This window comes from Marmota flaviventris, chromosome 1, assembly GCF_047511675.1.
Source record: "Marmota flaviventris isolate mMarFla1 chromosome 1, mMarFla1.hap1, whole genome shotgun sequence".
NCBI lineage: Eukaryota > Metazoa > Chordata > Mammalia > Rodentia > Sciuridae > Marmota > Marmota flaviventris.
In genome coordinates, this window is record NC_092498.1 from 214,747,924 (window position 1) to 214,774,360 (window position 26,437).

The window sequence follows — 26,437 nt, forward strand, 5'->3', positions numbered from 1 at the left end:
TGACGTCTATAGTCTCTGTTCCTCTGGAGGCTCACTATCCAAAAGTCCTCATTAGATCATCTATTTTACTAATGCTCTGATCCCAAGAGGGCACGTCCTTGAAGACCAACTCTGCAGGAGGGAAGGACTCAGGGCGGCTGATTCCTGACCCCTGAGGCCATGTCTGCCCCTCTCAGCTCTCTGCACTGTGTCTGCTCAGCTGCATTGCTTGGGCCTGGCCTCTCTCTAAAAATGTCCAGGGCTCCTTTAAATTACAAAGTCATCATTTTAAGTAATCATTTCAAGAGTCTTGCTTCGATCATTTGAAGACATTTCCTCTGTGTGGGTGTAGATGACACTTTCTAAGATACTAGCTAAGGCATTCTCACAGTCAGCTTTCTGTTGCTGTAACAAACACCTACGTGAGATTCATTGTGGATCATGGTTTGAGAATATCATTCCAAGGTCACTGGGCCTGTTGCTCTCAGCCAGTGACAGCACAGGACATCATAGAGGAGAGCAGGGCGGAGGAGTCCTGTCCACTCATGGCAGCCAGGATGTGAAAAGAGGGCAAGAAGAGGGGCTGGAGTCCCAACATCCTCTTCAAGGGCAGTGCCCAGGGACCCGACTTCCTTCTGCTATGTCCCACAGCTAAAAGGCCCCAACGCCTCCCTGTAGTGCCACATCACGAAGACCAAGCCTTAACACAGGGGCCTTTAGGGGACGAATACCCAACTGTAACTTTGCACCACTGCAAACACCCAGGGTGTTCCCCCAGCTCAGACATCTCTTTGCTGGACTATAATTTTTGTTTCTTAAAATTTTCTAAGAAGCTTCTAATATATTCTCTTTCATCACTGCTGATGGCCAAAAATACAGAATTAGCTGTTACTCCCTGCTCACCATTTCATTAATGTCATTTTCAATCCCATCCAAATAATTTCAGTTTCTGTTCCTTCACATTACACAACTTTGAGGTACAATTATGGCTTATTGCTTTTAATACAGAAACAATCACAAAAACTAACACAAGGCAGGACCATGAGCTGTGCCCAGATATTCAGCACACTGGACGGGATTTCATCATTTTACAGGTGGAGGTGGAGCTCCGTGTTAGTTTTCTTTTTAAAACATTCTATATATAAAGGCTTCAATATTTTCACATTGAATGAAACTTAGACTGTATTAAGTATTTACATAACAATTTACAATTTGCAAGATGTATTATTTAAATGGATGACTATATGAAGACGTTCTTCACCATGTTAACCTCATCCACTTTAAAAAAATGGGAATAGTATATAAAAGATATCAGTGGAGTTATTTCAAAAGGGTCAATGTTTATACTGACAACCCCCCAAATAGCAGTATGTAAAAGCAAGATAAAGCTTTCAAGAGACAAAAAAAAAAAAGAATCAAATATACTAAGGTAAGTGAGCAGAAGCCAAGGAATTCTGTGGATTCATCTTTGATGGTATTGAGGACACAGTGTCCCAGGAGGACAGTAGTGTGCCAGAGCAGAGGCCGTCTCCATACCTGAGCAACGTGGTGAACGTGAGCTTTTCCTGCACCCATGGCTGTGGAGTGGAGCACCTGGAAGTTTCAGAAAAGCCTCCAAGGAAGAACCTCACTGAGCTTGCTACTGACTGTCTGTGGATTTCTGGCAGTCTGCCCACCACTGAGCAGAGGCAGGGGACTCCATGTAGGGGTGGAGAAGTTATTGGGTGAGACCAACTGAGAACCTGCCACAGGAGAAATCACGCTAAAGCTGTCATTGGATTGACCTTGGGAAACCTGAGAGGAGAACAGCTGTGGGGAGTGAGTGCAGGGGTCACTTGGAGGAGTCTTGAATAGGGGAGAAGACATTGATGCTGTGGCCAGGGCGAGAGGAGATGTCAGGCAGGGTTTTACTTTTGCAGTTCTGGGGATAATACCAGGCCTTCCACAGGGGAGGCCCGCACTCTAACACTGAGCGACAGACCCAGCCACAGAGCCATTTTTTGAAGAGAAATTCGTATTCTTTGAAGTCAAGATATCAGACTCCCAAGAGGAACATCTACCCCAATGTGAGGTGACTTCTGATGAGTTCCCAAATAGCACGTGACTCCTGAAAACTCCCACCCACAAACAGCCACAGTGACCTTCTCGGTTCTCAAGACCTTCCGTTCTCTGTGCACCCAAGTGGCGCCTCGCCAGCAGCAGTGTCAAAGCAGGACCCAAGGTCAAGAGCAGAGCGCGTGGTGTTGAGGCCTTAGGCGTGACGGCTCTTAGCTGTTGAGGCATCCTGAACAGTTTCCACTTAACAATGAAATCCTTCTCCCTAAAGGAACGGGGAGCAAAGGCCCCTGGGGCTAGGAACCCGAGACTTTCCTGATGCACACTCAGCGGGGAGCGTGGTGAGCCGTGATCATCGGTGGCTGCTGTGGAAAGGGCCAGAGTTCCACAGATCCCTTTCTCCTTTCTCACCCTGAGACACCTGAGGAGCCAGCTCTTCCCTCCCCTTTTCGGCTCTCACCTTACTCCAGCGCACTCAGGCATGGACACACCTCTCCTCTGTAGTGGAGTCACACATCTCTTTCTAAGCATTTCTAAAGAAAACCCATCACGACAAACAAACAAGCCAGCTTGAGGTGAAACTAAACATTTGTGATAGAAACACAAGCTTTGTTATATCAACTTTGTCTACCAATTTCCTGCATAAATGCAAGTGCTATTATAGAGACGGTAATTTCCCCCCAAATGCACAAATACAAAGGGGCAATTATAGGACCGGCTCCATAAATATGATTACGTGTTTTCTAGGATATTGAACAATTTGAAAGTGCTATGTGTAACCAATGAGGACCTAGCATGCCAGGTAAGCATGCTTCATTATTTTTTGTAGAATTCCTGTACCAACCTTACCCCATCTCAGGGTCTTTGCTTCAGTGCATGTATTTGTAAACAGTACGGGCTCACAGATGTGAATTGAGGGTGTCTCTCATCAACATTGTTGTAGAAAATTGCAAATTAACAGAAAAGCTGTTATCCTGAGGTACTAGCTGCTTTGAAGTTGTAACAAAAAAATCTTAGTTTTATTACCACAAACAGGTTGATTTTAGGGGCTGGTATGTTACAGTGAATGTGTGAGCCATTGGTACCAGGAAAGATGCAACAACTCTCCTGTACCAGCAAGGCAGGCTAGAAAAACACCACCACATAAGCGGACACTTGACATACTGCTGAATTGGAAAGAAGAGAGAAAAGTGAAGTTCTGCCGCTTCAAAGGCAAAAAGAAACTCTAAGAGGTTTTGTGGTTTAAAAGGCAATGCTCAAAATTTTTCAAATCGGTGTAAGTAATTCTTTCACCATCAAGAATCATTGAGGCAAATCATCAGGGAAAATAGAGCCTCGCTATTCATTCTAACTGAGCACTGTGTACATCCACCAAATGGTGCACAGCTGATGCAAAACAGGCCTGAGCCCTAAGTGACAAATTGGCAACTCCAAGGATCAACTTAGTTAAAGAATTTTGATACATTGGCAAACAATAGACACCTCAGTAGAAATATTTCAATTACGTAATTTCCGAAAGGGGAAAAAAAGTGGCTCATGTAGCATGCGGAAAGACACTTCTCCTTATAAAAAGGAAAAATATACATCCGTGGCCCCAATTAGCAGCACAGCTGCCATTGACTGGTCCCATTTGCTGCAGCACAGAAATCTGATTCTTCCCAAACATGATGGCACTTACAAAATATTCTGAAATCTATTTTGATACTGGTAGAGATATTGGGGAAGTGGTTTGTGAGTATGAGTCGCTAGTCCTGCCACAACCAAGAACCAGAGACTGGGAGACTTAACAGAAATTTATTCCCTCACAACTCTGAAAGCCAAGGTATAAGTCAGGTGATTGTCTAACATGTTCCCATGTGATGCTGATGATGCTGGGCTATGTATTTTATGATCTTTTCACCCTTTTTTTTCCACTATAGGGGTGAAAAATGAAAATCTGTAGCTTAATATTTATATTAGCGGACTTGATAAGGTAGACTCACTTCTCTACATATTGGTAATGGTTCAAGAAAAGTTTCAATGACTTGTTCCCTGAGGAAAAAATAACAGTTGTCATCTGCGGTATCCAATATTGAACTTCTGATATCACTCTTGTGATTTCAACAGCAGAGAGAATGTTCAAATTATCTGACTGATATAAAATACAACTTTTCCAAAGACTCCGTCATTTTGAACTATTGTGTAAGTGTGTGTAATGGAATATGTACAATCTATTTCATCATTTGCACTACAAAGTAGATTTGGGCTGGGCACGTAGCCAACATGATGTTAACTGCCTTCACGGTAATTGCAAACTATTTTAAAATTTCTGTTTAGATTTTTAGATCAATGTCTCCTGAGTACAATTATAGTCTAAAATGGTTCCTGACACACAGACCCTGCTTTTGCTACCAGAAAGTGACATGCAGACATTACAAACATTCTCTGCACATCATCAAAAATGTGTCTTTACTCAGAGCTGCAGAAATAGAAATAAAATGAAACCATGTCCTGTGTAATTAGAAATAATAAATAAAAATAATAGCTAAGGTATTGTAAAAATACAAACGAGGTGTCTCTATTTAAAAGTCACTGAGTATTTGCTGACCTATAAATTTCATTGTCATTGTTTCTTATGGAAGATTTTCATCTATTTGCTCTGATGAAACCCGAGTGCAGACATTAGAGATAGGGCGATTACTCCCTAGAGTTTTATGAATACCTTTTCCAATTCCATCACAATACTTCAGTGTAATTTTCCTCCCACTGGGGAATTGTGAGTTGAGACTGTGGTTCTGCATTTTCAATTAAGGTGTTGCTTCAATGACAAAGTCACCAAGAGCATGGTCAGGTTTCAGCCAACATTTAATAGGTGCCGATGGTGCTTTGTGTGAATTTACATTTTAAAATCTTTCACATTTGAGGGCTTGTTTTCACATTTTGGTCAATTTATTTCACAACATGTTATCTTCTTATGGATTTATAAGATATATTATTTTAAAATTATGGCATTTTTATGCCATATGGTATTGTGGTGTCCTTCTTAAGCTTATACTCACTTGACAAAAATATGTGTAAGAGATAAAATATACAAAGACACCCACTGCCTTACAGAATAAGGTCAACTATTCCAGGCACCAGAAAGAGAAGATGTAAAGACAAGAATTTTGCAGACACTGAAGTATAACTCCAACGTGATGGAGGGGATAGGCAGGAGCCAAGGGACTCCACAGATTCATCTCCTTCCTCTTTGCAGGCAATGAGTACTACATGACTTAAACTAGTCCCCAAGGGCATAGAAAGGACTTCCTTATTTGAGAAATATGGTGAAATTGAGAGTTGATTGCTGCCTAGACGCATGACTGTGGACTTGGAGCCTCCAAGGAAGAAAGTAGCCTGGCTCACTCCTGGCTTGATGGATGGGCCTGGGACATTCTCTACCTCATCAAGCACCAGAAGTCAGTGAAGTGCACTCAGAAGTAGAGACTTGACTGGTGACAGATGAGGGAGCTGCAAACCTGCCAGATGAGAAATCAGGACAAAGCCTCACTGGATTGAACCCACAAAAACATAGGAGGAGAGAAATACCGAGCATCAGTATAGAGACCTTGGGAGAATTTTGTGACAAAGGGACAAGAGGATCAGACTGGAGCAGAGCAGCATGAGGGGTCTGGAGAGGATTTGAGGTTTGATTTCAAGAGAAATTTGTGGACAGCAGATGGTACTGTAAGTGCAGTCGTCAAATAGGAAAATGAATCATGCAAAAAAGAGATGGGATTTTTTCCGGAGCCGGGGACCTGGCTAAGAAGGAGTAAAGGTGTTCTACACAAGGTAGAGGTGTTGGGTCTTGACAGAGTACGTACATGGCTGGACACGTTTCCCTCCAAACAGAGACAAATGAAAGAGAATCATCTTGGAACCATGTTGGGAATCTTCCTTTTTTACTTTTCTGCTTTTATTAGTACACAGGAATTATATGGAATTTACAGAATGTTGGATTTCATTGTGGCATGTTCATACGTAAACATAACCTATTTTAATCATCTCTACCTCACCTTTCCCTCCTTCCCCTCCCCAAACCCCCTTTCTCATCTCTAATAATCTCCCTACTATTTTCATATCGTCTTTTTTGTGGTTGCCATGTTTGAGAGAAAACACGTGATCCCAGCCTTTTTGAGTTTGGATTATTTTGCTTAACATGATGAACTACAGTTCCATCCATTTTCCACCCAATGGCATGATTTCATTGCTCTTTAAGCGTAATGTACAACTCCATTGTGTATATAAACCACATTTTCTTTTTACAGGTGCATATTAACTATTATTCAGTTTTGGTTTCATAATTGCCTGTTGGCACGAGCTTATAACAGAGTTTGATCAAAACAAGTCGAGCTTTTTAACCTGATGCAGCCTCATCGTCCATTCTTGCTGTTGTTGCCTGGGCTATCCAGTCCTACTCAGGAAGTCATTGCCTGCCAATATCTGGAAGCATTTCCTCTATGTTTTCTTCTAGCAGTTTCAAAGTTTCAGGTCTTATACTTAGTTCTTTGATCTACTTTCAATTGATTTTCACAAAGGGATAGAGAGGAGACCTAGTTTTGCTCTTCTACGTATGGATATCCAGTTCTCCCAGTGCCATTTGTTTAAGATTCTGTCTTTCCTCCAGTGCCTTCTTTGGTCCCCTTTGTCAAAGATCAGATGCTGTAGCCATGCGGTCTCACTCCTTGTCTTCTGCTCTCTCACTGGTCTTCGTGTTTATTTCTACACAAGGACCAAGCTGGCATCATCATCACTGCCTTGTCGCACACCTTGCGGTTGGCTGTTGAGGTGCCTGCACCGTGGCTCTCCTGGCCAGGGTTGCTGGGCTGCTCTGGGTCTTCCCTTCTGACTTCCCAGATGTCAAGACGTGGTGGAGAGGAGCAGTGCCCATGATGTGTGCTAGCACCAGGAGAGGAAATTGGCATTTCCCCTTTATACTAGAACCAATATAAAGATTTTAATCAGGATAGAGGCTTCAGACAGTGTATTGATTACCACGTGGCACTCCATGAAAAGAATTCAGTAATCAGTGCAGAAATTATTATTAATCCAAAAGAAAAAATAAAATATCCACAAAGATTCTGTTTCCCAAAAGGTCAGCTTCTGAGGGCCGGGGCAAACATAATTTGGGGACAAAGGGTAAGGGATTCTATTCAATCTGGTATACACATGAATGGAAATAAGATATTTTAATTTTCATTATTTATTTATGCAATGCTGGGGATTGAACCCAAGGCCTCACATATGCTAAGCAAATACTCTACTAGTAAGTTACAGTTCCAACCCAAAAAACATCTCAGAAATGTCACAAGAAACATTTCAAGAGGAATGACTTTTCCTATCCATTTCTGGGGTGAATGAGAATATTATTTTAAATTTAAATTTACATATATTTAAATTATTTTAATACTATGTGTATTCTACCAGTTATAATATAAAATTTAAATAAGCTACAATGTTATGTATATTAATATATAATCTACATATGACCCATTAACCTAGCTCATTTTAATTATATATACATGTATACCCATACCTAGTTCATTTTAATTATATATACATATAATGATATGTAACCTATAATTGTATTTTTATTATGAATGTTATATGATATATAATATCATATGTGTACATATGTACATACATGTGCATAAAAATATAAAGAGATATATACAGTAGTATATGTATATATTGGAAATAAAATCATAATATCAAAGAGATACCTGCATTTCCTTGTTTTTACCACACTATTTACAATAGCTAAGGTACAGACTCAAAAAAGGTGTCCACAGGAGCTGGGGTTGTGGCTCAGTGGTAGAGCGTTTGCCCAGCATGCGTGAGGCACTGGGTTCAATCCTCAGCATCACATAAAAATAAAATAAAGGTATTGCGTCCAACTACAACTAAAACAAAATATTTTTTAAAAAGGTGTCCACTGACAGATTAATGGAAACAGAAATTGTGACCTCTGTATAAAATGGAATATTCTCAGCCAGAGAAATAATGAAGTCCAGCATGTTAAGTGAAATAAGCCAGGTATAGAAAGACAAATCGCACATATTGTCACTCATGTGTTGCAGAAGTTAACCGAGTTGGTCTGATGGAAGCACAAAGTATGCTAGTGGTCACAGAGGCCAAGAAGGGTAGGAAGGAGGGGAAGTAGGGAGGTTGTATCATGGATACCAAAAAACAGTTGGATCGGAGGATTAAGTTCTAATAATCTGTAATAAAATACAGTAAAATAACCATAGTCTAGAACAAGTAGTACATATTTCAAAATACATATAGGCCAAGAGAGGAGTTCAGACATTCCCACGACACAGAATTGACTAATGATTAAGAAGATAACATTTTAATTACCCTGATATGGTCCCTATATGTTGTGTAATATATTGAATTACCACACTGTACTGAAGAGATCTGCACAAATATTGCATGTTCTTAAGTTTGTTAGACACTTGCACAAATATGCCACAGTGCAACCCGTTGTTCTGTGCAATTCATATGCACCAATGAAAGAAGGACCAGGGGAATGATGAAACTACAAAAAAAGATTTTAGGATGACAACTTGTAAAGATCATCTGTGCTTCATGAAGAGCAGAGAGAGGCAGTGAGTCCTGTTTCTTGTTGTGTGCAACTTGGTCCTGCACTGATGTAGCCATTGATGACCTTCAGGCCTCAGGGACACTGTGAGGAAGAAGTCAGCAGGGGAGTGAGATGTTACCCGCTAGGTTTCTCCCTGGACCACCCTGTCTCTGAACTCTTCCTCAGGAGAAATGAGCATTGTAGCAAACACTGGAAAAGAGTCGAGATTCTTGTCTGATTGCTCCTGGGGGCATCCTCTATGATAGTGGGGAGTCTTTCAAATCTACCCAAATGTAGTCAAGTGCCCCTTAATGATGGGGACACATTCTGAAAAATGCATCATTCAATAATTTCATTGTGTGAACATCATGGGGTGCATTTGTGCAAGACCAGATGACATGGCCTATACGCACAAGGCCACATGGCCTAGCCTGTCGCTCCCATGGCCATGATGGACAAACAATGGGAGATAAAATCAAGCCCAAGAGGAAAGTATGCAATCAAGAGATGCAGTAAGCTCAGGTCGACAAGGCTCCTGCCAGCACAATAGAGTACATGGTCTTAGAGTAAATGATTTTTGTAAGCAGAAATAGTACACTCTAAAATAATGATACGAAGTGAGTCTGACCCCGAAAGTCAAGTATTTCATTTTTCTCTCATATGTAGAACACACACACACACACACACACATACACACAAATATGGCATAAAAGTAGAAGGGACACTATGGCAGAAGAGGAAAGGAATCAGAGGGAGGAGTACATGGGTTGGAAATGCACAAAAGATGTCCTAGGCACAATCAGCTATGCTTCAGTGAAACCCCTTATTCTGTATTCTTAATATGCACTGATTAAAAAGTAGATTATAATAATTACCTAAACCAGTAACATATCCAATTACCACCATGATCAAGCATCACAGAGTACATGCTTCTCTGTGGTGCACAACTTTTATTCAACTGACAGCAGCGTGGATTTGTTGACAGCAGCATCACCACGAGAACGTGAGGAATTCATTGCACTACAATGTGACACAGCAGTGACATCAGGGGGACAGGAAGTCTTCAGCTGCATTATAACCCTAAGAGACCGTGATCATTTATGCAGCTTATCATTGGTCAAGACGTCACCATTCCAGCCCATGTCTGACTGCACTCTCCTGCTTCTGTAACCTGGCTTGCTTGCATTGGTTAGACCCCCAAACATCCCTTTTGCGGTTTTCAGGCTTATAAGGAGCGCCCTTGTAATTGTTCGGGGCTGATCAGGGGAACAGCTTTATGTTCTGGTCAGTCGCCACCAGTGTGCTTCAGTAAAGGCTTGATTTGATTATACGTGAGTGGTCTGGAAGTCAGTTTATGAAACCCCGGGACGAAGCTTTAACTATAACATAATGAAAAAATTAATCCAAATAAAATAAAGAACTCTAATGAACTACTAAGAATAACAGGCAATTGAGCAGAAATAACACAGGTAGATATTTTACAGAGGAAAAGTAAATCCTCTATTACATGAGAAGTTGCTCAAACTCATAAGAAAAACAAAAATTTAACTAATATCTTACATGCACCACATTGTAAGGCAGTCAAAATGCTAATTATTTGAAATAAAAGATATTTCTTAAAGCCTATAAATTTATTCAACCACTTAGAAAATGCTTTGAAACTGCCCCAAAATAATGGATGCTCCCGTGTACCAAATAATTCCATCCAGATAGAAAACACTCACTCGTTTCTACCAGGGAACATGCACAAGATCATTCAAACACCTTTGCTCACAATGGCAGAAAACTGAGCTTGCCATTCTGATGAAGCTCAATACACACAAGACCCTGTGTATGATACCAAGCAGCAAAAACAAAAATAAAGAAAACATTCACACAAGAACAGACCACTAGCATCAACATCAGAAAGGATGACAAGTTAATTTTCACCACATATTATGTGTTTTACACAGCATTAAAAGAAAATGAATCCGTGCATTCCCCAACAGGGTGATAAAAACATGTGGTTGAATCCTATAAAATGACAGAGTTGTTGGACAAACATGATCAGCAACACACAGTATCAAAGGATTCAAACTAATTAAAGAATATAAAAAAATGATCAATATAAAATTTGATAGAGATGCTAACAGCTAGAGGATGCTGCAAGAATATTCTATGTTTATTCTTAAACCAGTGGTCTGTAGGTATGTTCTCATTAAGGTATTACAATTTAAAGACTACAGATAAGTTTATACATTAAACATATGTTATTTGATTAGGTACATTTGAGGCATATTGTATATCAGAAATGCATTCTTTTCTCTTCTTGAAATGCTGTTACCTATCTTCCCAGACTTGAGACAGCCTCAAAAATCACACAAAATGCTTATGAATCACTACTTCAGACATTGCCCCAAAGATTCAGACTCAACAGTTTTAGGTGAGATTAATGAAACTGCAGTGTGAACAAAGTCCATAGGTGACTCACCCCTGCATTTGCTCTGTGGGCACCAGTGGAGGTGGGAGCTGTCCACTAATCATGGTGCTGAATGCTTTTCCTAGTGATAGACGAACACCTCCTGCATCAAAGAAAACCTCTCGGATTCTTCTGTGAGAATTTCATTGGTTTCAACAATGCACCTGGAGACATGACTATGGGAACTGTTTTCTATTTGTTGGAAATTCATCAGACTTCTGTCTTCTCTTTGGCTGTTTTCTTTTTTACACCACATATCTCCTCCAACAATGGGAACATTTCTCCACAGAAAATGGTTTTCCTCATAAGCACACATTTACAATTTTTAAATGAGTAATTTACATGCTTATTTGATGCCCTCTGGGAAACTGCCTTAAATCAATCACCTGAAGAATTTTATTTTGCTCAATATTCTCCACAAGGTTTCTCTGGCATCCGTGTTCCTAAGAGACATGAGGGACCATACTGTGATGAACACAGCCTAATTTCATCTTAAGATTGGGATCCATCTCATCACAAAGTCATGAAAAGTTAATTTCTGTTTTACTATAAATTACTGTGATTTCTAAACTTGTTTGGAATTCCTGCCTGTGCCTTGAACTCACCCATGCCTGGCTTTCCCTGACCAGATAATAACCCTCTCCAAAACCTTAGTGGTGCCTCATAAATTCTGGCTCCCCCTGACTAGATAACAACCCTATCTGAAACCTCAGTGGTGACTCATGAATTCTGATGTTGGGATCTAAATTTATTCCCTACCTTGAAATGGTAAGCTATATAGATCATTAACCTACCATCTGTCTTTGTATTATGCTTATCGAAATCCTGTCATGTGTAAGTTCTCAAGACACCCCCCTTTTCAATGTTTTGTGCCATAAAACCTCACTGCTGGAGAGCTGGGGTTGCTGGTCTCTAGCCCGTCTTAGTAGAGAGCCGCTGATCAGCTCTCTATGTGTACACAAATACAACCATGCTTTAATTTGATTTAAAATTGGAGTCAGTGGTCTTTTTTCTTTCTTTTTTGCATCAGGGATCAACAACAGACCATGCATATGTGGGGCTGATTCTTCCCACTGAGCTGTGTCATTTCACAGAAGAGATTTATCCAGCCCAGGACAGCCATTCAGGAGCACACAGGTGAAAACACAGTGCGAGCAGGGACCAGTGGAAACAGTTCAAGCAATCTACACAAAAGATGCCATTTTCCTTGGCAATTTCAAATATAGGAAGGGGGATGGCACCCCCTACTATGCCAGCTGCAGAGGGAGGGCTCCGCCTACACATGGGCCAGCAGTGGACACCCAGCCTCCTCTTTGAACGTCTGTGTGGGGAAAAGGGAAGGCAAAGCTCAGGAGTCAGCCTACATAGTCACTTGCTGGAAACTGTCCTAGTAGAGATCATCTTTTCAATTCACATGACAGATATACTAGTCCCCTATCATGCAGGGTAAATGCACTTCAAGACACCCAGTGGCAATGGCACTGCAGATATCTCTGCAAAAAAATAATAATAATAATTTAAAACAAACATATATTTTGTTTCCTAGACATGCATACCTATGATAAAATTTAATTTATAAATTAGACATGCTAAGATGTTAACAATAACATAGAAGAATTAAAATACTGTAATAAAAGTTATTTCGAACCTGAAAATATGAGTTAGGTATGCCTGTGTGCCCCATTTTACCCATGATCTCACATAACACTAGTGGCATAACTGGTTGAGGAAAGGAGGCATTAATCTGGGGAATTCCTGACCTTTCCCAGCTTGGTATTGGCTGATCCCCCATCCTGACCTGCCAGACAGTGTCACCCTCTTCCCTCCACCTCCTCTGCTCTTGCCCATCACAAGTCTTTCCACACACGGACATTCCTTCCAGCTCCACTGGATTCTATCCTCTTTCCTAGGTGTCTTTAGAGTCACAACTATCCTTACACACAGTATTGTCACATTTCATCTCAAAATATCAGGTGGATAGATGGATATGTATACATATGACAAATTCATAAAATATCATCAATGTACCATAAAAGGTAAGCATTTAGGGGATTCTGAGCATGGTTCCATGAAACTTGAGTGTGTTATTGCATATTATAAAGAGCAGCTTTATAATATGCAATAACACAATATATTCTCTTTACTCAAACTGTACTAAATGTTAAACCAACTTGTTTAGAATTCTACTGCCAATTCTAAACACTCAGCATAGTGAATTTCATATGTATATAAATTTTATATATATAAATTCATACTATATATATGTATTTGTACATATGTATATACACCTATGAGCACACATATCATAAATTACAAGTCCTTGTTATAAATATTTTTGCAAAAAATTTCAAATCATCAGGAAAGCCACTAATCTGTGATACCATGTATCTTTGTGATTGTAACTAAAAATTTTTTAGAATAAAACATTTGGATTGGTATACATTGCTATTAATTTTTAGTATTAAGTCTCTTTTTCATGTGATAAAAGCCACTAATCTGTGATACGATATACCTTTGTGATTGTAACTAAAAATACCTGAGGTGTTGCTGTCATTGAGGCCTGGGAATATAGCACAGAGGAAAATATGACAATCCTATAATTCAGAAAAGAGAGTCTGGACAGATGTCAGTTCATAAGTATACAGTTGCTTTATTGGTTAACTGGCATTACAATGAATGGTTGAACTGCTTAATGAAAGATGCAAAGGAATAAAAATGAATTTCCATCTTTATTTCACATAAGGTAATAATAAATTTCAGGTGGTTTCAGTCTCAACTGGAAAAACAAGAATTTAAATCCTGTACTGAGGCAAGCAAGGGTTTCAAAATCAGGACCAAAGAGGCACAAACCAGGAGGGACAATATTGACAAATTAAACCTGTTGAAACTCACCACTTGTGTGCATCTCAAATACCATACACCCATGAAAAGGAGACTCAGTACTAAAAATTAAATAGCAATGTATTTAAATAGCAATGTATTATATTTTAATGCACCATCCCAAATGCATTAAAATATAAATTAATTTTTAAAAATAAGATTGAAGATCAGTGGAGAAGAGGAAGGGGACAGGGAGAGGAAGGAGGGAAGGGTAAGAAAAAATACTATGGACTGAAATGGAGCCAATTATTCCACGCATGCATGATTATGCCAAAATGAACCCCACTATTTGTGTAGCACTATAATGCACCAATAAAAACATTTAAATTAGAAAAGCAAGCACATGGAAATATCATGATGCCTGTACCACACAAGAGAAAATAAGTGGCACATAAAATGTAAAATTACTCTCAAAGCACAATAAGATAAATATTTAATTCAACAGTATTTTACACACACTAGATTATCAGAGTAAATGAAAATGTTTTGAGGATGATGTGAAATGCCAGGAATATCTAATGGGAAGGTAACTGGTTCAACCCTTTAGGAAAACTCTTTGGAAATACTAAAACATGATGAACTGCCCTATTACAGCTGACAATTCCACCCCAAGTGAAAAGCTACCTTTGATTTCCTTCATAAGCCATGGAGAATATTCAATCAGCTTTATTCACAATAGCAAAGAAATAGACACCCAAATTCACCAACCTCAGGAATTCTGCTTACTCTTAATGTCCCCAGGCACAGTGAGCACTGTGGAGCATTGATAATAAATGACTAACTGGTGGACATGATTGGTTCTGAAGGACAGTGATGAGGGTAACAGGAAGACATGCAATCCATTCATCAAGTCTGAATTTATTGAGGTCATAAAGAAGTACTTTTATGTAATAAATTGTATAGGGATAGCTCCAGGGGTCATAAAATGAATGCATTCGTGTCCTATGAAAAAGTCAGTTTTGTAGATTAAAACATGATCAAGTACTGGCCATCAATCAAATCCCAGCCACACCAATCCAAAATCAGTGTCCATGATTAACCTGCCTCCTTTTTGTCTCAGTGTCTTCTACTCTTTTGTCTACCTTAAAAGGAAACATGGTCACATTTTTGGCTCACAGAGACAATCCAGGAAATACTCCTCCTCTGCAAATCCCCTCTCCAAACAAGTAGCATTGGCCCATTTTCTTATATAACTACCTTTCAGCGGTACAGGACTGCTCCCGTGCTGAAGGCCACCATCCAGTCCACTGCAGAAGTGTAGCCTGGATGACCCAGGGAGACGTTAAGTATCAGTATGAGCAGGAAAAGGCACTGGGGTTCTCATGTGGCTCGATGTCTGAGTGTGACTGTTAGGTAATCTTATTCTGAGGATTAAAGGAATCTTGATAAAGCAATCAAATGAACTGGATCAGGTTCATAAATCAAGTAATCATCTCAACCCACTTATATCATTAAATTATGAAAACTTATAGATAATGACCTTAATATGGTAGGTGCTATCATTGCCTTGAATGATATGGACTATCAATAACATGTCTCAGAAATTGACTGATAGGCTATGAATATTAGGATTAACTTCAGGCAGCAATTCATATGACCCCAAGCACAGGAACAGTTAGCAAGCCTTGACTAGAGCTTGGTTTAAAAATACTATCACTGCTCTGTCTGCCTCTTCAATTTACTGCACCACAAAACACTTTTTAAAATCAGACACTGCTGCTGCAGACCTCAGAAAAGGAACTGTGTTAAGAGACTTGGAGTCATGTCTCCTAACAGACTTAGCATGAAGCAATATCAAGATTCAATCCAAGTTCAATGTACCTGGTCATTACATGATATAGTCATTTAGAAAAATGTAGGGACAAAAGGATTAGGCTTCTGGTTCTCCCAGAATACTGTTTTTTGTTGTTGTTGTTGTTGATGTTGTTGTTTGTTTGTTTGTTTTCTTTTCTTTTTATGTATTCTAGAAACACAAGTCAAAAGAAACTGACAACATGTCATAGAGAAGCTGTCCTTCCTATGAGCTTCCTCAGGGCTTCCTTCATGTCCCTGTTCCTCAGGCTGTAGATAAAGGGGTTCAGCATCTGAGTGACCACAGAGTACATCACTGAAGCCACTGCAGTCTTCCTGGGAGAGTCAGTCACCTCAGAGCTAATGTACACCCCAAAACCTGTCCCATAGAACAAGGAGACAACAGACAGGTGAGACCCACAGGTGGAAAAGGCTTTCTGCTTTCCTTCTGATGAGGGCATTCTCAAGACAGAGGACACAATGTTAACATAAGAGAAAATGATCCCGCAGAGAGGAACACCAGTAAATAGACCAGCCACCAGATATACCAGGACATTATTGATGAGGGTATCAGAGCAGGCCACCTTGATGACCTGAGCAAGTTCACAGAAGAAGTGGGGGATCTCCACATCTGAGCAGAAGGACAGCCACAGCACCATCAGAGTGTGGAGGAGGGCGTGCACAACACTAATGAGCAGGGAGAGTAGAACCAGCAGGACACGGAGGTGGGGATTCATGATGACAGTGTATGTCAGGGGGTGACAAATGGCTACATAGCGATCATAGGCCATCACTGCAAGCAGGCAATTTTCTAAACCACCAAAAATCAAGACAAAGCAGATCTGGGAGAGGCAGCCTGCATAGGTGATGCTCTGATCCTGTCTCAGGATGTTCACCAGCATCTTGGGGATTGTGCTGGTGATCAAGCAAATGTCATTGAAGGACAGGTTGGAGAGGAAGAAGTACATGGGGGTGTGGAGGTGGGAGTCATTGCTGACAGCCAGGATGATGAGCAGGTTCCCCAGGATGGTGACCAGGTACATGGACAGAAACAGGCTGAAGATGAGGGGCTGCAGTGCTGGGTCATCTGTCAGTCCCAGGAGAAGGAATTCTGAAACAGCTGTGTGGTTTGTAGTTGCCATGTTTTTGAAAAATCTGAAGACAAAAATAGGGTATAAAGGTAATAAAATGTATAGATGGCAGCAGCAAAACTTGGTAATGTGTTAGCAAACTACACCTGCAGACACCTTGAACTTTGGACTTCTAGACTTCAGAACTTAGAGAAAATAATTTTATGTTGTGCCGCTTAGTCTATGGTACTGGATTATGGCAGCCCTAGCAACTAGAACACCATAAAACCCCCTCTCCAATATCCCTACAAGAATTCAGCAAATTTCAGAATATTCCGTAACCATCATCATCACTGTGCTGAATTTCAGACCAGCAGAAACAGCACTTCGTGCACATATCTATGAGAATGTGGCAAGAGGATGACACACAGTTGACACAAGATGCATAGGGGACTCTTTTCTCTCTCCCTTGTTTTTTATTTCCCCTTCCTGTTTCCCAAGATGAAATTTGAATGTCATTCTTGCCCTCAAGTCCAAAGCATTTGCTAAAGGACTCTGCTACCTGGTTGACTTCGAAAGGAAAGACTTCAGCCTCTCACCTGGATATAGAAGACTGATGGTCTGTCCTCAGGAAATGCACAGAGGCTAACTGAGTCAAGAGGCTCCTGTTCAAGAGGAATCATCTCTGGAAAGAGGCCCAAGTGTTGTGTCCTGAGTGATGCAGGGCTGTCGAGTGAGGTGGCCCTAGCCTGACTTCTGCAATCTCTGTGTCCCTGAGGCTCAAATTCAAAGCTGCTCATTAGACAGCAGTCATACTCTCATTCTGATCCCAGGAGAGAACATCCTTCAAGACAAACTCCATACGTCCTCACAGATGGGGAATTGAGGGTGGCTTGTTTCCTGACCCCTGAGACCCAGCACACAACATCCCCTTCTTTCCATTGTTGCTTCTCATAGCTGTTAGATGGACTGGCACACATTTTACATGGCACTTTTCCAATGAATTCCCAACTTCCACTTCATCTTTACACAAAAGCATCTCTTTTTTGTGATATCATGCCATAACATCACAAAGGATGATTCCAATTCAAGTGTGTACATTCTACATGTTCACATAAGTAATAGAAACATAAATATATAGCAATCATGCTATAAAAATGCAAATATTCATGTTTCTGCATCCTAAAATTCATTGTATATGTGCTATATATTCAGAATTTTCATTCTTTACAATTTTGCATAGAAGACCTAGTCAATCCTCTCTGGTAACTGCTGAATGCAGAAATTAGAGGCAGGACTGTTACTCCTCATTTAGAATGGTATTTATACATTTTTCTATCTCAACAAATAATAAATTGCTGTTAATTATATTTGCCTGGCTGTGCCATAATACACAAGAAGTGATTCTTCCTATCAAACAATACCTTTGCACCTGTTGATTGAACTCTCCATTTTTCCTTTCTCTCTGCTTTGTTTGAATATTATCCCTGCCCTGACTGACATCTCAACTTGTTATTCTCTGAGACCACACCATGAAGAAAGATGCTGTCACTATAACCCCTGCTACAGGCTCTGTGTCACTGGACCCCAGCTAAGAAATTGTGGTTAGAGAATTGAAGTCACGCTATTTTCTCAAGATGGCGGGACAGAGGGAGGCAGCATTCTGTATGGCTCCATGATCCAGATCTCACCTTGTCGAATACTGCATCTCTGAGAGTGGTAGAGGACCCCTGTCCACTCCGCAGAAATCACCAACACTGTGACCCTGAGCAGGGCTCTGGGCCTCAGAGTTTAACTAGGATGCCTGGCATTCAAGCAGGACCCAAAGCCCGAAGTTCTAGCGCATGCAAGGCTCCATGAGTGCCATAGCAGAATCACCTATTACCACATCTGCAGATGGCCAAGACCTCTCTCCGCTCCCACGCAGGTCACTCAGCTGCTCCCTACCCACAGCACAATGCCATCCCCGGCTGCCCCACCTCATCAGTCTCCCCCGCACCTCCCCAGGCTCCCCCCACCTCCCCAGGCTCCCCCACCTCCCCAGGCTCCCCCCACCTCCCCAGACACCCTGGCACTGAAAGCAGGCAGCCGCCATCTTGGCTCCACATTCTCGCCATATTAGCTGGGGGCAGTTCCCAGATCAGATCTCCAGTGGCCAGGTACCAGGCTTCCAACCTTCCCCCCTCCCCAGCGGTGGTGACCCAATACAATAGCTGCCCAACACAGGTGTGCAGTGCGACCAAGGAGCCACCCACGGGAGCCATGGGGTGAGAGGTTCCTCAATTGGGAACTGCCAGGGGAGAGGGAGATGGGGCTAAAGTCTGGAGCCCATCAGAGAGACCAGGAGCTGGGAAACCTCCAGGTAGAGAGGGAGATAGGAATGGGCACTCAAGTTATATCGGCAGTACCAGAAAGAGACCCGTGAGGTGCAGTCTCCCTGCAGGGCTGAAGGTGACACTCCTTGTCCCAGGTGCCCTGCACCAGGACCAGGCTTCCCACCTGGTTACCTCCACCATCCCGAGGGCAGAGACTTACAGAAGAGGATGCCACCTACTGGAGGAGAAGAGAAGCAGGACAGACATGGAGCTCTAAAGCTAGCTACAATCCTGGCTTCTCCCCCTCTGTCCTCGGGCCCTCACACCCCAACATATGTGAAGCCAAGAACTTTGCATGAAACACGGCTTTGAGGACTGAGTCATCTGAATAGTATAATATAGAGGTGTTGTATATGTCATTTTTTTCCTTTTCCTTTTTCTTCTTTCATTTTTCTTTCCCCTTTTTACTGTTTTAACATCCTGTATTTTTCTAAATACATATGTGTTTGTTTTATGTGCTCTACTGTCGTCCTACATACGTGCCTACCCTAAATTACTTCCAGTCTGTTCTCTTGCTACTAACCCTCTACACTAGATTTCCCTCCCACACTTCCTAAGATGTATTAACTCTATATCATCACATCCTACCTCCTCAGCACATCGTCCTATGCCCCACCCCCAGTTCATTGTCCACTCTCAGAAATTGTAAACCTTTTTACAAAAATACTGATTATATTTTAAATAATGATTGAATCCAACATTTCTGTACATTAAGACTAAATTGAAAACGTCTTAATAACAACAAATTGTTCATAGGTGGTATATTGTTGATATTGTGATCTGTTAACATAAATATATATGTTCCAATTGTCCTTCCCCACAAAGGAGAGGTCTTGGAACCCTACAAGAGCACTATAAACCTATAGGGTAAAGAATGACCACACAGTGATAAAGGTAAGAAACCATGAGCAGAACATTCAAGAAATATGGGATAGCATAAAAGACCAAATTTAAGAGTTCTTGGTATAGAGGAAGACATAGAGGTCCAAATCAAAGGAATGAACAATCTATTCAATGAAATAATGTGAGAAAACTTTCCAAACATGAAGAATGAATTGGAAATTCAAATTCAAGAAGACTGCAGAGCGCCAAATGTACAAAATCACAACAGACCCACAGCAAAGCACATTATAATGAAAATGCCAAACATATAGAATAAGGAGAGAATTTTAAAAACCACAACAGAAAGGAATCAGATTACAGATAGGGGAAAATCAATTAGAATAACGGCAGATTTTTTAACACAGACCCTGAAAGCTAGAAGATCCTGGAACAACACATATCAAGCTCTGAAAGATAATGGTGCCAACCAAAATCTTGTATCCAGCAAAATTAAGCTTTAGATTTGAAGATTAAATAAAAACCTTCCATGATAAACAAAAGTTAAAAGAATTTATAGTGAGAAAAGAGACACTACAAAACATCCTTGGAAAAATATTCCATGAAGAGGAAATGAAAAACACCAAAGAAAATCAGCAGAAGGAGGTAGTACCCTAAAGGAAAAACTTCTATCAAAGAAGAAAATCAAGTCAAGTTAAATAACAAAAATAAACAAACATGGCTGGAAATACAAACCATGTCTCAATAGTAACCCTAAATGTTAATGGATTAAACTCACCAGTCAAAAGACATAGGCTAGCAGATTGGACTTTTTAAAAAGACCCAACAATATGCTGCCTAAGGAGACTCATCTGATAGAAAGAGACATCCACAGACTGAAGGTGAAAGGTTGGGAAAAATCATACCACTCACATGGACTGCAGAAGCAAGCAGGGGTTTCCATCCTCATATCAAATAAAGGAGACTTCAAGCCAAAGTTAATCAAAAGGGATAAAGAAGGACACTACATACTGCTCAAGGGAACCATACACCAACAAGACATAACAATCATAAACATATATGCCCCAAACAATGGTGCAGCTATGTTCATCAAACGAATTCTTCTCAAGTTCAAGAGCCAAATTGAACACAACACAATAATCTTGGGTGACTTTAACACACCTCTCTCACCACTGGACAGATCTTCCAAACAAAAGTTGCATAAAGAAATTATAGAACTCAATAACACAATCAATAACTTAGACTTAACTGACATTTATAGAATATTTCAACCTGCATCAAGCGGAAACACTTTCTTCAGCAGCACATGGATCCTTCTCTAAAATAGACCACAAACTATGCCACAAAGTAACTCTTAGCAAATACAAACAAGTAGAGATACTACCATGCATTTTATCAGATCATAATGGAATGAAATTGTAAATCAATGACAAAATAAAAAATAAAAATTTCTCCATCACCTGGAGACTAAACAATATGTTACTAAATGAACAATGGGTTACAGAAGACATCAAGGAGGAGATTAAAAAATTCTTAGAGGTAAATGAGAACATAGAAACAACATATCAAAATCTCTGGGACACTATGAAAGTAAAAGCAGTTATAAAAGGAAAGTTCATTGAATGGAGTTCGTTCCTTAAAAGAAGAAAAAGTCAAAAATAAATGACCTCACACTAAGTCTCAAAGCCTTAGAAGAATAAATCAATAGCAAAAGCAGTAAAAGGCAAGAAATAATTAAAATTAGAGCAGAAATCAATGAAATTGAAACAAAAGAAACAATTGAAAAAATTGACAAAACAAAAAGTTGGTTCATTGAAAAAAATAAAATAAAATTGACAGACTCTTAGCTACCCTAACAAAGAGTAAGAGAGAGAGAACTCAAATTATCAGCATACGTGATGAAAAAGGTAATATCAAAACAGATACTACAGAAATACAAAGGATAATTAGAAATTATTTTGAAAACTTACACTCCAATAAAATAGAAGATATTGAAGGCATCAACAAATTTCTTAAGTCATACAACTGTCCAGATTGAATCAGGAAGATATACACAATTTAAACAGACCAATATCAAGTGATGAAATAGAAGACGCCATCAGAAACCTACCAACCAAGAAATGCCCAGGACTCAATGGATACACAGCCGAGTTCTACAAGACCTTTAAAGAAGAACTAATACCAATACTCTTCAATTTATTCAGGAAATAGAAAAACAGGCAGCACTTCCAAACTCGTTCTATGAGACCATTATCACCCTGATCCCCAAAGAAGACAAAGACACATCAAAGAAAGAAAACTTCAGACCAATATCTCTAATGAACATAGATGGAAAAATTCTCAATAAAATTCTGGCAAATTGAATACAAAACATATCAAAAAGATCATGCACCATGATCAAGTGGGATTCATCCCAAGGATGCAAGGTTGGTTCAACATAAGGAAATCAATAAACATAATTTATCACATCAATAGACTCAAATATAAGAGTTATATGATCATCTCAATAGATGCAGAAAAAGCATTTAACAAAATACAGCACCCCTTCAAAACACTAGAAAAACTAAGGATAAGAGGACCATACCTCAACATTGTAAAGGCTATCTATGCTAATCCCCAGGCCAACATCATTCTAAATGGAGAAAAATTGAAGGCATTCCCTCTAAAAACTGGAACAAGACAGGGATACCCTCTCTCACCACTTCTATTTAACATCTTGAAACACTGGCCAGAGCAATTAGACAGATGAAAGAAATTAAAGAGATATGTATAGGAAAAGAAGAACTTAAATTAGCAGTATTTGATGACAATATGATTCTATACCTAGAAGACCCAAAAAGCTCCACCAGAAAACTTCTAGAACTAGTAAATGAATTCAGCAAAGTAGCAGGTTATAAAATCAACACCCACAAATCTAAGGCATTCTGTATATCATGACAAATCCTCTGAGAGGAAATGAGGAAAACTACCTCATTTACAATAGTCTCAAAAAAATACTTGGGAATAAACTTAACAAAAGAAGTGAAAGACCTCTGCAATGAAAACTACAACATGCTAAAGAAAGAAATCAAAGAAGACCTTAGAAGATGGAAAGATCTACCTTGCTCTTGGATAAGCAGAATTAATATTATCAAAATGACCATACTACCAAAAACATTATACAGATTTAATGCAATTCTGATCAAAACCTCAATGGCATTTCTCATAGAAATAGAAAAAGCAATCATGAAATTCATCTGTAAAAATAAGAGACCCAGAATAGCTAAGCAATCCTTAGCAGGAAGAGTAAAGCAGGTGGCATCACTATCCCAGACATTAAATTATATTACAGAGCTACAGTAACAAAACCAGCATGGTATTGGCACCAAAACAGACTGGTAGATCAACGGTACAGAATAGAGGACACAGAGACTAACTCACAAAATTACAATTACCTTATATTAGACAAAGGTGCCAAAAACATGCACTAGAGAAAAGATGGCCTCTTCAACAAATGGTGCTGGGAAAAGTGGAAATCCATATGCAACAAAATGAAATTAAACCTCCCCTATCTCTCACCATGCACAAAACTCAACTCAAAATGGACCAGGGACCTAGGAATTAAACCAGAGACTCTGCGTCTAATAGAAGAAAAATTTGGTCCTAATCTTCATCATGTGGGATTAGACCCCAACTTCCTTAATAAGACTCCTATAGTGCAAAAATTAAAACCAAGAATCAATAAATGTAATGGGCTCAAACTAAAAAGTTTCTTCTCAGCAAAAGAAACAATCTGTGAGGTGAACAGAGAGCCTACATCTTGGGAGCAAATTTTTACTCCTCACACATCAGATAGAGCACTAATCTCTAGAGTATATAAAGAACTCAAAAAGGAAACACCAAAAAACCCCCACAAATAACCCAATCAATAAATGGGCCAAGGACCTGAACAGACACTTCTCAGAAGAGGATATCCAATCAATCAACAAATATATGAAAAAATGTTCATCATCTCTAGCAATTAGGGAAATACAAATCAAAACTACTCTAAGATACTATCTCACTCCAGTCAGAATGGCAGCTATTATGAAGACAAACAATAATAAGTGTTGGCGAGGATCTGGGGGAAAGGCACACTCATACATTGCTGGTGGGACTGCAAATTGGTGCAGCCAATATGGAAAGCAGTATGGAGATTCCTTGTAAATCTGGGAATGGAACCACCATTTGACCCAGCTATCCCTTGCCTCAGTCTATACCCAAAGAACTTAAAAACAGCATACTACAGGGACACAGCCACAACAATGTTTTTAGCACCACAATTCATAATAGCTAAACTGTGGAACCAACCTAGATGCCCTTCAGTAGATGACTGGATTTTAAAAATGTGGCATATATACACAATGAAATATTACTCAGCAATAAAAGAGAATAAAATCATGGCATTTGCAGATCAATGGATGGCATTGGAGAAGGTAATGCTAAGTGAAGTCAGCCAATCCCCAAAAAACAAATGGCAAATGTTTTCTCTGATATAAGGTGACTGACTCATAGTGGGGTAGGGAGGGGGAACATGGGAGGAATAAATGAACTCTAGATAGGGCAGAGGGGTGAGAGGGGAAGGGAGGGGGCAGGAAGTTAGCAATGATGATGGATTGTGATGGTCATTGTTATCCAAAGTACATGTATGAAGACATGAATTGGTGTGAACATACTTTATATACAGAGATATGAAAAATTGTTCTATATGTGTAATAAGAATTGGGATGCATTCCGCTGTAATGTATTTTAAAAATAAAAGCAATGTATTTAAAAAAATAGCAATTACCTATTTCCTTTATAATTGCAAGTGACAATATAGAGAATATAATTCTTCTAACAAATTCAGAAATTTAAAGTGATAATCATACGTATGAGATGCTGGACATTGATCCATTTTTATTATTATCCTTAACAATTTCTAAAATATTCTGTGTGATCATCTGAACTAAGTATGCCATATAACTATGTTCCATTGCCTTTTTAAAGTGACTCTACCAACTGTTCCCAGTTTCATGGCCTTATCTTCAATATACATGTTTCCTAAAGACTATAGACCCCAGATTTAAATTATCAGTGATCACTATTGTTGCATGAAATTGCATGCTAACAGAAAATTTGTTAACCTGTGGTAAAAGCTACATTTGTGGTTGTAAGGAAAAGAATGTCAAAGGATTGTTACCACAGTCACCTTAATTTTGGGAGGTTGGCATGCTATAATACAAAATATAATAAAAGATGTAAGACATTAGGGTACGGAGAGTGTCGCAGTGGGCAAAGGTGCAACTTACACAGTCGAGGGGAGAAATAAAGAATGTCGATGGTTCTGCTCTTTCAGTATTTTATTCACTGAAATCACTCAATATAATCAGTGACAATCTTTAATGCTGGGCACTGCAATAGAATCAATTCAAAGCAAACAATTCTAATTCTAAGCACTGCAAACACACTTAATCATGACAGACTCATTACAGACATTCCCTCTGTGTGCTAAACTCAAGTCTCAAGTCTTAGGTCTTCAATCCAGCAGATGCACCCTCACTCAGACTAGTTATCAGGTCAGGCACCGATGGAGGCTTCTCCTGGGGTGGAGTTGACAGCTGGCTGAGGAGATGGTTGTAGGAGAAGTCGCTCTTCTCACCACTAGGGTCAGGAGGCTACTGCAGAGTTTGAGAGCCATGAGGATGACGCAGAGGATCAGGCAGATGATGAAAAGAGTTGGATGTCAGTCCAGGTCCTCATCAGGCTCTCAGGTGGCTCTAATGTGTGTTCATTTGCTCCATCATTTATACTAAATTTGGGGGCTTCTTCTCACCCTTTAGGTCCCTATCAGCTGTTACCAGGGTTCTTAGTGGTGTCTTATATTTTAGAGCCAGGACATATGGCTTGGTGATTTCCACCCTGAACTTGCACCTCTGACTCTTATCAGGGCAAAGGCAAGTCACCTGTGACTTCACCCTGACTAATATCTGGGTTGTGGAAAGTGACTTGTCTTTATCAGGCTATGCCTGATTGACATATTGGAGGCTCTGAAGGCTTATGCCTGGTTGGGAATGCAGGTTTATTTTAAAACGGAGTTGCTTAGGCTAAGGCTATCCTAACAGTTAGGCTAAGACCATCCTTACAGAGAGATATTATTCCAACAAGAGAATGCAGAAAAATATGAGCACATAAATAAACAACTTATTTATTGATGAATTGGAAACAAAAAAATCTGTGGATTTGTACCCGATGTCAAACAAACAAACAAAACAAATTCTAGTGTCACTGAAAGCTCAGTCTTTGTCCCCAGTGCCAATTTAATAAGGAGGACACAGTTTTGAGAAAAAGAAAAAAGAAGGTTTATTGCTTTGCTAGCAAAGGAGAA

General features: G+C 39.8%; 1 protein-coding gene across 1 annotated transcript; it reads right to left on the reverse strand.

Annotated features, from left to right (window-relative positions):
* Nucleotides 1-15,973: 15,973 nt before the first annotated feature.
* Nucleotides 15,974-16,909, reverse strand: LOC114107521 (olfactory receptor 7G2-like). The gene has a single exon (XM_027954935.1). It carries the CDS (start codon nucleotides 16,907-16,909, stop codon nucleotides 15,974-15,976), a length of 936 nt encoding a protein of 311 aa, XP_027810736.1.
* Between the last annotated feature and the right edge of the window lie 9,528 nt (nucleotides 16,910-26,437).

Bases quoted from the DNA above. Each gene is read 5' to 3' on its own strand.
- LOC114107521 (XM_027954935.1), bottom strand. From the start codon at position 16,909: ATGGCAACTACAAACCACACAGCTGTTTCAGAATTCCTTCTCCTGGGA.